Raw genomic sequence first — 12,005 nt, 5'->3', positions numbered from 1 at the left:
TGATGTATAGGACATGTGTTGCTTGTGTCTTGTGGCTTATTGTAAAAATGATATAAAGGGTTCAAAATCGCATAGTTACAAATATAATAGTAACTTCATATGATAATATTAACCACTGGTTATTTCAGAGAGGAAAAAAATGGGGACACTATTGCTTCCATTCGGGACAATACAACACAGAATTTGGGACCACTGGGGGACACAAAGAAAAAAAGTTAATTTCGAGCCCTGAGTGCAGGGCTCTAGTACTAAGTGGCTATGATTTGTGGTTGCTGAGAAAAAGAGTGTTTCGGATGGATGGAAATACAGACAGACAGAGGTAAACCAGTATACCCCAAGAAAATGCCCACAAACTTGTATAAAGAAAAGATACACGTGGGCACATGAGTGTGACATGCTCCGACAGCCAAAAACAACCGTCAAGAGTGACTGGAACACACTGGCTACACACAGTATTCCAGGAAAATAAGCCGTGCCAGGACGGTGTGAAACAGCTTTAAACAGCAACCCCAATCCCATGACATTCATAATAATGAAGTCACTCCCGCTCATTACAATTACCCAGCCTGAAATATGTTCCACTGTGTGGCCCAATCCACTTCGAAAGACGTTTGCTCGAAATAAACTCAAAAACTCAGGCCACTATGCTGGAATAAGTTATAAGAGACATTAGAAAAACATTAGGACTAGGATTAAGGTAATTCCACCTGATTTTCACAAAAGGTATCAGACTAAAGAAAAAAAACGTCAAATCATACGTCAGAGGCCCGGATGAGCTCGAAGGAGTTATTGTTCCAGGCATCCTCTTGGCTCTTGCTGTACTGGAGGTCTGTCTGCAGGCTCTTCACTGCCGTTTCCACCAGGCTAAGATCAATAAAATACACAAACAGTCTGTCAAAAACACACTGATAAAAGAATCAATACTTTAGAAATGGCATCCTTTCAATACTCCATCTCTCAAATTAAAAAAAAAAAAAAAAGTACATGAAACTAGTCTTGTTCAATTTACACTGGTTGTGTATTAACTTAACATTTAAAGACCTAAACTGGAGTTTTTGCAGTTTGCTGATCTCCTGAAGCAGGAAAGATTTAAAAAAAAAATCAAAAAGTTAACTCCTTTATACTGACACAGTAGGGGTGTTCACATGGCAACTTTTACTGCGGTGTAGCACCGGGGCTGCCCCGGTAGAGCGTTCACACAGTACAAAGTTATACCGGTGTAGCCCCTGAAAGCTGCTTAAACCGGTGCAAATCTAACCCTGCTCGGGAGGTGGTTTAAGAAATGTACTCCGGAGTAAATGCTAGTTTGCGGGGCAGCACCGATATAAAATGGGACGTCTGAACGCTACAGGGGTAGACTCGCTACGCGTGACGAGAGTTGATTACATACGGGCATTGCATAATTTGCATCCTGGTATTTTGCGCTTCCAAAATGGCGAATATCAACAACAGAACTGCGTGTCTTCCAGTGTTGCCAGATTGGGCGGTTTTAAGTGCATTTTGGCGGATTTGAACATATTTTGGGCTGGAAAACGTCAGCAGTATCTGGCAACACTGGTGTTTTCATCCACGTTGTTTTCCCGGCGCTTGGTGATGCCATGACAACCGGGAAAAGGAAGTACATTTTCACGCATGCGCATATGTCATTTCTGCATCTTTACTATCGTATAGCACGGTCGCAAAAACTGCCGTGTGAACGCAAGTGGGGCTGCACCGGTGCTAACACACTTCTCTCTAGTAAGCAGGGTTGTGACGTGTGAACGCTCCACAAAATTTACACCGGTGTAAGATATATCGCAACAAAATACATCGGTGCAGCATCGATGCAAATATGTGCCGTGTGAACACCCCTAATATTCATACAAAGCACGGTCGCGTGCTCATTTGTTCATATTTGGACCTGTATACTGTGTACAGATTTTATTTTAAAGAAAAACAAACCATGTCCCTGGGCTCTGCCATCTCACTCTCTCCGAGGTTCAAATATCGTGCTCAGAGTACAAATTGTGACATCACCTACACACTACATGACTTACTGAGGCTAGAGGATCTCATGGATACGTCACTTCTAAATTGCAAACAGTTAAAGAATTCTCCTCTGATAAACAACCCTTAAGATGCCCGAGTGTCAAGCATTTGGGTGTAAAAACAAGCCTGATAATTGATTGTTTTATGCGACATGCTTTTGTTTGGTTTGCTGAGAAAAGCAATCTTTTTAGACAGCATGAATTGCATTATGACGACATTGGGCACTGTTTACTAGTATCTGTATCAGTACTGCAGAGAGGAACCGTCAGGACCTTCTAGGTGTTCAGAGAAGGCCCAAACGTATCATATAAATGTTATTTTTCATTTCTTTCATCCTTTCATAATTATTATTCTCTTCTAGTTCGGCCTCGTTTTCTATCAAATTTGCTTCAGAAATGAAAGGGTTACCGTCCTGAAAGCATTAAAATCGAGTTATCCTTGGAGTTTTTTTGGTTTGTTGTCTAAGCTGAGCAGACTTTAGAGCTGGCTTACTCACTGGTTAGGACTTCATTGCCAGGACAGAAGGCCATGGCAGTGTATGTTTGTGTAAGAAGTGACAGATTAATTAACCAATCAGATTTTGATTTATAGTGGGAGGGATCAAAAATTTAAATCGCCCTAGGCCTTCTCGAAGCTGCTCGAATGCAAGCTTAACTGCGAATCGACGCCATCAGCGCAGCAGTGAAGTCACCTTCCAGTCGGTGTAGCGTTCATCAGTAGTGTTAGCGAATGCTAATAAAGCGGTCAAGCCAGAGCTATCGACAGCAAGTACCACAGGCTAACGACTGAGAAACTAAGATTTCTGTCTCCAGGACTCCTTTTACACACACACACGCAACAGTATTTTACACTCAGACTTAAAGCTCCTAGGCAATGGTTTCAATTTTATGCACATTTGAAACTTTATATGTTAAAAAATCCTCTGTAATGTTCTTCTGGTCCCAAGAAGTATTGTTAATAAGTAATAATTAAAATAAGTTAGCGCGGATCGTGGCGAATTTCTGTTCGGCTATTTTCGTGACCACTCGGCATGTGACTTCATTTAAGCCAAAGAAACCGCTTGAGTTGAGTCCACTTCCGTTTACTTACATTGCCGTTTGGCTTGAGTGCAGATGGCCGTTCAGGAACTTCCAAAGAAAAACCATGCCTTATTGTTGTGCAGTGAACTGTAACAACGGGACCAATTCAGGAAGAAGTTTTTACCTTTTTCCGAGAGAGGAGAAGAGGCGGAGAGAGTGGATCGGCTTTTTCTGGAAGAAGAGAAGAGGCGGCGCAAGAGAATTGGCTTTTTCCGAAAAAGGAGAAGAGACGGAGCAAGAGGGTTGGCTTTTTCCAAAAAAAAAAGGAGAAGAGGCGGAGCGAGTAGGTTGGCTTTTTTCCAAAAGAGGAGAAGAGGCGGAGCGAGAGGGTTGGCTTTTTCCAAAAGAGGAGAAGAGGCGGAGCGAGAGGGTTGGCTTTTTCCAAAAGAGGAGAAGAGGCGGAGCGAGAGGGTTGGCTTTTTCCGAAAAAGGAGAAGAGGCGGAGCGAGAGGGTTGGCTTTTTTCCAAAAGAGGAGAAGAGGCGGAGCGAGAGGGTTGGCTTTTTCCAAAAGAGGAGAAGAGGCGGAGCGAGAGGGTTGGCTTTTTCCAAAAGAGGAGAAGAGGCGGAGCGAGAGGGTTGGCTTTTTCCGAAAAAGGAGAAGAGGCGGAGCAAGAGGGTTGGCTTTTTCCAAAAAAGGAGAAGAGGTGGAGCGAGTAGGTTGGCTTTTTCCAAAAGAGAAGAGGCGGAGCGAGAGGGTTGGCTTTTTCCGAAAGAGGAGAAGAGGCAGAGCGAGAGGGTTGGCTTTTTCCGAAAAAGGAGAAGAGGCGGAGCGAGTGGGTTGGCTTTTTCCGAAAAAGGAGAAGAGGCGGAGCGAGTGGGTTGGCTTTTTCCGAAAGAGGAGAAGAGGCGGAGCGAGTGGGTTGGCTTTTTCCGAAAGAGGAGAAGAGGCGGAGCGAGTGGTTTGGCTTTTTCCGAAAGAGGAAACGAGGCAGAGAGAGTGGATTGTGTGTGAGAAGCCAGAGGGTTGTTTTTTTTTTTTCCCGGAAGAGGAGACGAGGTGGAGAGAGTGGATTGTGTATGTGAAGCCAGAGGGTTGTTTTTTTTTTCCCGGAAGAGGAGGCGAAGTGGAGAGAGTGGATTGTGCACGTGAAACAAAATCAAGCAGTCAAAGAAGAAATGGAGCAGCAACGCTCAAGCAAAAAGGAGAAAATTGGAGGTAAACATTTTTACTTTTGCTTGCAATTGACAAGTCAAGAATCCTGAGGGATCCTGTACAATCATTGTGGAAATAAGACAAAGGGATATTTCATCGCTTAGAGTCGGCTATAAATAATATAATGCCGCAGATGGCGGGCTAATGTGGCCTACCGGCACACTGTCAAGTCATCGTTACCTATATCTACTAGGGATTTCTTCAAAAAGGGCTCTTATTTAGGATTACGACGAAAGTAGGAATTTATCATAACTACCAGGATAAATTGGGCGCGAGTCTTGTTGATGTCCGGCGTCACCGTGATCAGAGTCGCTGCCCAATTCTGAGGCCGCACAGTCAAACCAGTGAGCCACGTTCACCGATTGCTTCGCAACGGCCATAGGTTCATACATGTATGGTTTCACCTCTCGATATTCAATTTGGAGAGTTCCTACTTCAAAATCGCTATCAGACATTTTACACAACCTCTCATGACCAAAGTTCGTATACGTGTGCTCGGTTTGCAAGTAAACACAGAGCTGCTCCCAGTCTGTTTGGCTTAAATGACGTCACGACGACGGTCCCCTGGCGGTGAAAGTGCGCATAAGTGAGATGTAAACAAACCTTCGGATATTGGGCAAAACAGTATATTTTAACTTTTTTATTCAATGTTAGGGTGCAAATTAGACACTAGGAAGACTGAATTCGCTTTTTGGGTCGTTCTTCTAGACAATAAAGTTGATATTCTACGTTCCACCTCCGACCCTTGCCTATGACCTTTAAGTATTTATTTCATAATGTAATTTACTTAGTTACTTTTAAAATCAACACCAACAGCTACACACAAGAGAGCGACCTGGCAGCCTGACACTAATCCCTTACAAAATCCTTTGCCCTGTTGCTTTTTTTGTTGTCTCTGGCTAAGTTTTGGCTGAGCTGAAGTCCCAGCTCTAAGAGTAACGGTTTGCCACTGCAGTACTGCATGCATTATCTAACAGAGTGAGATTTTTAAAGGTAGACTGCCTTTCAGATTTTTCAAGTTTAGGTCATAAAAAGAAATTTTCCCTGACACCCAGGTTATTTTTGTTTAGTGGCCCGAAAGCTACTGAATTCGAATCACAGACTTCCAATTTTATTAGGGTTTTTTTTTCCCTTAATAGAACAATTAATGAATTTAGGGTCACATGGCCCTAAATTCTCCGCCGCTTTTTCCTGCTTCACCATGACGCTAATCAAGATACTACATCATGCATCATGTGGTGGGCTTTCCCCGTTTGTGCAAGGCATTGTGGGACACAAATTTGAAACAGGAGAGAAAAATGGAGGACCCGAGTGTGCGAATGAAACGTGAAAGACAGACTACAGTAACGGAAAGCGAGAAGAAAAGATGTTGTGTCATATACGAAGGAAAGGAAACGCAGGAACAAACTAATAAATATCGGCCGTCAGCGAGCACCTCGGTGTGATCAGCTGTTCGTTTAGTGACAGTTCCAACATTGTCAGTGCACAGTCAAAGGTAAACCTGTAGATGGCAGTAATGCAACACTGGATGCCAGCTGCCGTAAAACCCAAAAGAAGGTGGCAAACCTGCACATGTGCACACGGACTTCCTCTGTCTGACTGCGCAAAGCGAGCGATTTCATGCACATTACTTGCTCAGGAAATCTCTCAAATTAAATAACTTCCCAGCGACAGAATGGTCTGATATTTTATGAGATGTTACAGATATAAACATATACAGTGGTGCTTGAAAGTTTCTGAACCTTTTAGAATTTTCTATATTTCTGCATAAATATGACCTCAAACATCATCAGATTTTCACACAAGTCCTAAAAGTAGATAAAGAGAACCCAGTTAAACAAATGAGACGAAAATATTATACGTGGTCATTTATTTATTGAGGAAAATGACCCAATATTACATATCTTTGAGTGGCAAAAGTATGTGAACCTTTGCTTTCAGTATCTGGTGTGACCCCCTTGTGCAGCAATAACTGCAAATAAACGTTTGCGGTAACTGTTGATCAGTCCTGCACACCGGCTTGGAGGAATTTTAGCCCGTTCCTCCGTACAGAACAGCTTCAACTCTGGGATGTTGGTGGGTTTCCTCACATGAACTGCTCGCTTCAGGTCCTTCCACAACATTTCTATTGGATTAAGGTCAGGACTTTGGCTTGGCCATTCCAAAACATTAACTTTATTCTTCTTTAACCATTCTTTGGTAGAACAACTTGTGTGCAGTCGTTGTCTTGCTGCATGACCCACCTTCTCTTGAGATTCAGTTCATGGACAGATGTCCTGACATTTTCCTTTAGAATTCGCTGGTATAATTCAGAATTCATTGTTCCATCAATGATGGCAAGCCGTCCTGGCCCAGATGCAGCAAAACAGGCCCAAACCATGATACGACCACCACCACCACCATGTTTCACAGATGGGATAAGGTTCTTATGCTGGAATGCAGTGTTTTCCTTTCTCCAAACATAACACTTCTCATTTAAACCAAAAAGTTCTATTTTGGTCTCCTCTGTCAACAAAACTTTTTTCCAATAGCCTTCTGGCTTGTCCACGTGATCTTTAGCAAACTGCAGATGAGCAGCAATGTTCTTTTTGGAGAGCAGTGGCTTTTTCCTTGCAACCCTGCCGTGCACACCATTGTTGTTCAGTGTTCTCCTGATGGTGGACTCATGAACATTAACCAATGTGAGAGAGGCCTTCAGTTGCTTAGAAGTTACCCTGAGGTCCTTTGTAACCTCGCCGACTATTATACGCCTTGCTCTTGGAGAGATCTTTGTTGGTCGACCACTCCTGGGGAGGGTAACAATGGTCTTGAATTTCCTTCATTTGTACACAACCTGTCTGACTGTGGATTGGTGGAGTCCAAATTCTTTAGAGATGGTTTTGTAACCTTTTCCAGCCTGATGAGTATCAACAACGCTTTTTCTGAGGTCCTCAGAAATCTCCTTTGTTCGTGCCATGATGCACTTCCACAAACGTGTTGTGAAGATCAGATTTTGATCAATCCCTGTTCTTTAAATACAACCCCGATTCCAAAAAAGTTGGGACAAAGTACAAATTGTAAATAAAAACGGAATGCAATAATTTACAAATCTCAAAAACTGATATTGTTTTCACAAAAGAACATAGACAACATATCAAATGTCGAAAATGAGACATTTTGAAATTTCACACCAAATATTGGCTCATTTGAAATTTCATGACAGCAACACATCTCAAAAAAGTTGGGACAGGGGCAATAAGAGGCTGGAAAAGTAAGGTACAAAAAAGGAGCAGCTGGAGGACCAAATTGCAACTCATTAGGTCAATGGGCAATAGGTCATTAACATGACTGGGTATAAAAAGAGCATCTTGGAGTGGCAGCGGCTCTCAGAAGTAAAGATGGGAAGAGGATCACCAATCCCCCTAATTCTGTGCCGACAAATAGTGGAGCAATATCAGAAAGGAGTTCGACAGTGTAAAATTGCAAAAAGAGTTTGAACATATCATCTACAGTGCATAATATCAAAAGATTCAGAGAATCTGGAAGAATCTCTGTGCGTAAGGGTCAAGGCCGGAAAACCATACTGGATGCCCGTGATCTTCAGGCCCTTAGACGGCACTGCATCACATCCAGGCATGCTTCTGTATTGGAAATCACAAAATGGGCTCAGGAATATTTCCAGAGAACATTATCTGTGAACACAATTCACCATGCCATCCGCCGTTGCCAGCTAAAACTCTATAGTTCAAAGAAGAAGCCGTATCTAAACGTGATCCAGAAGCACAGACGACTTCTCTGGGCCAAGGCTCATTTAAAATGGACTGTGGCAAAGTGGAAAACTGTTCTGTGGTCAGACGAATCAAAATTTGAAGTTCTTTATGGAAATCAGGGACGCCGTGTCATTCGGACTAAAGAGGAGAAGGACGACCCGAGTTGTTATCAGCGCTCAGTTCAGAAGCCTGCATCTCTGATGGTATGGGGTTGCATTAGTGCGTGTGGCATGGGCAGCTTACACATCTGGAAAGACACCATCAATGCTGAAAGGTATATCCAGGTTCTAGAGCAACATATGCTCCCATCCAGACGACGTCTCTTTCAGGGAAGACCTTGCATTTTCCAACGTGACAATGCCAAACCACATACTGCATCAATTACAGCATCATGGCTGCGTAGAAGAAGGGCCCAGGTACTGAACTGGCCAGCCTGCAGTCCAGATCTTTCACCCATAGAAAACATTTGGCGCATCATAAAACGGAAGATACGACAAAAAAAGACCCAAGACAGTTGAGCAACTAGAATCCTACATTAGACAAGAATGGGTTAACATTCCTATCCCTAAACTTGAGCAACTTGTCTCCTCAGTCCCCAGACGTTTACAGACTGTTGTAAAGAGAAAAGGGGATGTCTCACAGTGGTAAACATGGCCTTGTCCCAACTTTTTTGAGATGTGGTGTTGTCATGAAATTTAAAATCACCTAATTTTTCTCTTTAAATGATACATTTTCTCAATTTAAACATTTGATATGTCATCTATGTTCTATTCTGAATAAAATATGGAATTTTGAAACTTCCACATCATTGCATTCCGTTTTCATTTACAATTTGCACTTTGTCCCAACTTTTTTGGAATCGGGGTTGTAAAACAGGGTGCCCACTCACACCTGATTGTCATCCCATTGATTGAAAACACCTGACTCTAATTTCACCTTCAAATTAACTGTTAATCCTAGAGGTTCACATACTTTTGCCACTCATAGATCATTTTCCTCAATAAATAAACGACCAAGTGTAATATTTTTTTGTCTCATTTGTTTAACTGGGTTCTCTTTATCTACTTTTAGGACTTGGGTGAAAATCTGATGTTTTAGGTCATATTTATGCAGAAATATAGAAAACTCAAGGGTTCACAAACTTTCAAGCACCACTATCACATTGACCAACTTTCAGAGGGAACTAAATTTCACCGATTTTACAAAATCGAAAGGCCGTCTAGCTTTAAACTTCATAAAAGTGAAGTCTGTTGATTCCCGGATTTTGTTGCCAGTAAAAATCACATAGTTGGAGAAAATTTCTGTTTAGATTTTTAGAACAGAACGGCATTCTTGTCATCTAAAAAAATGACTTTTCTCAGTGAACAGAAACAAACAAAAGCACGTTACATAAAATGAGCAGTCTTATTTTTACAGCCAAACGCTTGACACTCAGCATCTTTATGGTTGTTTAGAACAATTTAGAAGAAGTGTTCACAAGATCCTCTAGCCTTGGGTAAGATCCTCTCGCGTGTAGATGACGTCGTGATTTGTCCTCGGAGCACGATATTCGAACCTTGGAGAGAGAGAGTTAAGATGACGGCACCCAGGGACATTGTACACAATAACAGGTCCAAATATGAACAAGGGGACACTTGAACATGTTTTGTATGAATATTATCTGGCAGTGTAAAGGCGTTTATTTTTTGGGTTTTATTTAGCTTTAATAAAACATCCTCAGTTCAGATCCGCTGTTAGTCCTGAGGTTTATATTTATAAAAGGTTACATTATATATGTTCTACACCAGTGGCGGCTGGTAGTCTTTCAAATAGGGGAGGCTGGTCGGTTACGATATTTCCAGATTTTAAAAGAAAAAACATCAATTTTGCCCATACTCTTGCCTCTGATCTGGCTGATTGTTGGCAGCGTCACAAACTGTGAAATAACAGGTTCCTTTGGCCCATTAGCCTCCTGTCCAATATACATGATGGTGGGGGGGTATATTTTAACATTTTATATTTTAAAATTGTGGCATGTTGTTTAAAAATTGATCATTATTGAAAGCAGCTCTTTGTCAGGAACCTCAGCAGTAGAGCTGGGTGCCACACATTTCATTCAATGACACTTTCCCTATATTTTACTTATTTTGACTGAGAAATGTTTTATTGACAATTCTGATAACCCTTCACTTTTAATCCAGGTCTGTAGTGTGAAATGTTCTCGGCTGTGTTTTTGTTTAAAAATGTTTTCCAAATTGTAGCTGTGTTTAATTCATATCCAGAGAAATATATATTCCAATATAATATACTCAGCATAAACATTTTAAATAGATTCTATATTTTTGGTCCATCCATGACATATATTACTAAAGTAGCCTATTTACTGTTGTTGATGTGGGTCACTTGCTGTTAGCCAATTCACTTTCTCGTACCAGGAGAGCTGAAAGGAACGAGTATTATTCCCTACCTTTTTCACCAAGTCAGTTTGAGGCGTTGGTCTACCCTGCTCTTTAATTTGAATTTTTTCCTCGAAAGGAAGACTGGCAAATGGCTTCGCCAAAATTAAATCAGCAATGCTTGGCATCCGTGCGCAGCTTTCTTGCTAGCTGACTAGCCCCCTCAAGTTCAGTCACTCAAACGACATTTCTGGAACTAAGATAGCAAACTTGACAACACTATATTTACACTTTATTTACAATGAAAATATATACAAACTAAAAAAGCTGGTAGAAACCATATGTAATGAATGAAATCGAAATGTAAGCTGATCTCTTACAGTACACCACAGCACTTGCGAATCCGCATGGGACTGAACTGATGTTGCCAGATACTGCTGACGTTATCCAGCCCAAAATATGTTCAAAACCCGCCAAAATGCACTTAAAACCGCCCAATTGGGCGGGAAACCCCCCAATCTGGCAACACTCTACCGCTGCCTGTCTATAGTTGAAACGAGCCGTCAATCAAAGAAAATATCCGGCCGCTTTCACCAATCACCGGTCTCCTCGCGGAAACTGCCATGTCCCTCCCATGTGAGGCTCGGAGTCCGTGGGCGGGCGTTTTCGCAGTATTTGTCCAATAACCGTCTTGCATTTTGAGATTGAAAAGCGCATAGCTCCCAAATGCCGTTGAAGTCCATTGAGGCTGGGAGTCCGTGAGACTCCGTGGGCGGGCATTTTCGCAGTATTTGTCCAATAATCGTCTTGCATTTTGAGATTGACAAGCACATAGCTCCCAATCCACTGAGGCTGGGCTGCATTGCGTTGTCACGAGGGGGAAAAACTCACGCACACATTAGGCGAACTGGGGAAAGTTATAATGGAATGATTTCACACTGTAGTTGGGTTGAGCACATATATTTCTATGATTCTGGATCTGAAATAGCAATGTTATAAGGTCGGCTATAACATAAGCCTAGCGCAATTCATCCTACACGATGTTCGTCATTTTTAGAGGAGGCTGAGCCTCCCTCGTTGTCTTAGAGCAATCGCCCGTGTTCTACACCCTGGCCTGCACTGATAACTGGTTAGACAATACAATATTTGAGGCTTTTTTTTTTTTTTTTTAAATAATGGACAGTTTGTGGTCGCCATCCCTGAATTTTGGCAGCACTTGAACAGGACGGTCACGGTCTTGTTCAGAAGACAACAAGTAAAGCAGTGTGATGTTCGTTGCTTACTTGGCAGCACGGAGTTTGTAGGCCTCCACGAGGCTCTGCAGGTCATTAATGTTGATGACTTGGGGTCTAGAGCTCATGGGGCGAGGCTGAAAACGCTGGTTAGAGTCGTTCAAATACGAGACCATGCCACTGATCTGCTTTCCATCGTGCACTTGTCTGTAGCTCTTCACCAGGTACCTGAACAAACCCAAACACAGGAAACTATTACACTGTTGTCTTGCTTTGGTTTATGCTCAGGCACATGGAGCACTTTTACCGGTACAACACTGGCAAAGGAATGAACTGAGCAGAAGGATTCAAATCTACTTTAAAAAATGTTATTCACCGTGTATGATTC

At 42.2% G+C, this 12,005-nt stretch overlaps 1 protein-coding gene across 2 annotated transcripts in view; it reads right to left on the bottom strand.

The window, feature by feature from the left end:
* acox1 (acyl-CoA oxidase 1, palmitoyl) overlaps window positions 1-12,005 on the bottom strand; it is a 98,834-nt gene that overhangs the window by 15,626 nt on the left and 71,203 nt on the right. For both annotated transcript variants that reach the window (XM_060918952.1, XM_060918953.1), the window contains exons 10-11: window positions 11,669-11,845; window positions 759-864 (exon numbers count right to left, since the gene is read on the bottom strand). In XM_060918952.1, coding sequence (XP_060774935.1) covers window positions 759-864; window positions 11,669-11,845 — 283 coding nt within the window. The remainder of the gene's footprint in view (window positions 1-758; window positions 865-11,668; window positions 11,846-12,005) is intronic.

This window comes from Neoarius graeffei, chromosome 4 (assembly GCF_027579695.1).
Source record: "Neoarius graeffei isolate fNeoGra1 chromosome 4, fNeoGra1.pri, whole genome shotgun sequence".
Classification (NCBI taxonomy): domain Eukaryota; kingdom Metazoa; phylum Chordata; class Actinopteri; order Siluriformes; family Ariidae; genus Neoarius; species Neoarius graeffei.
The sequence above is the reverse complement of the archived record's forward strand: the minus strand, read 5'-3'. Positions and strand labels throughout refer to the sequence as shown.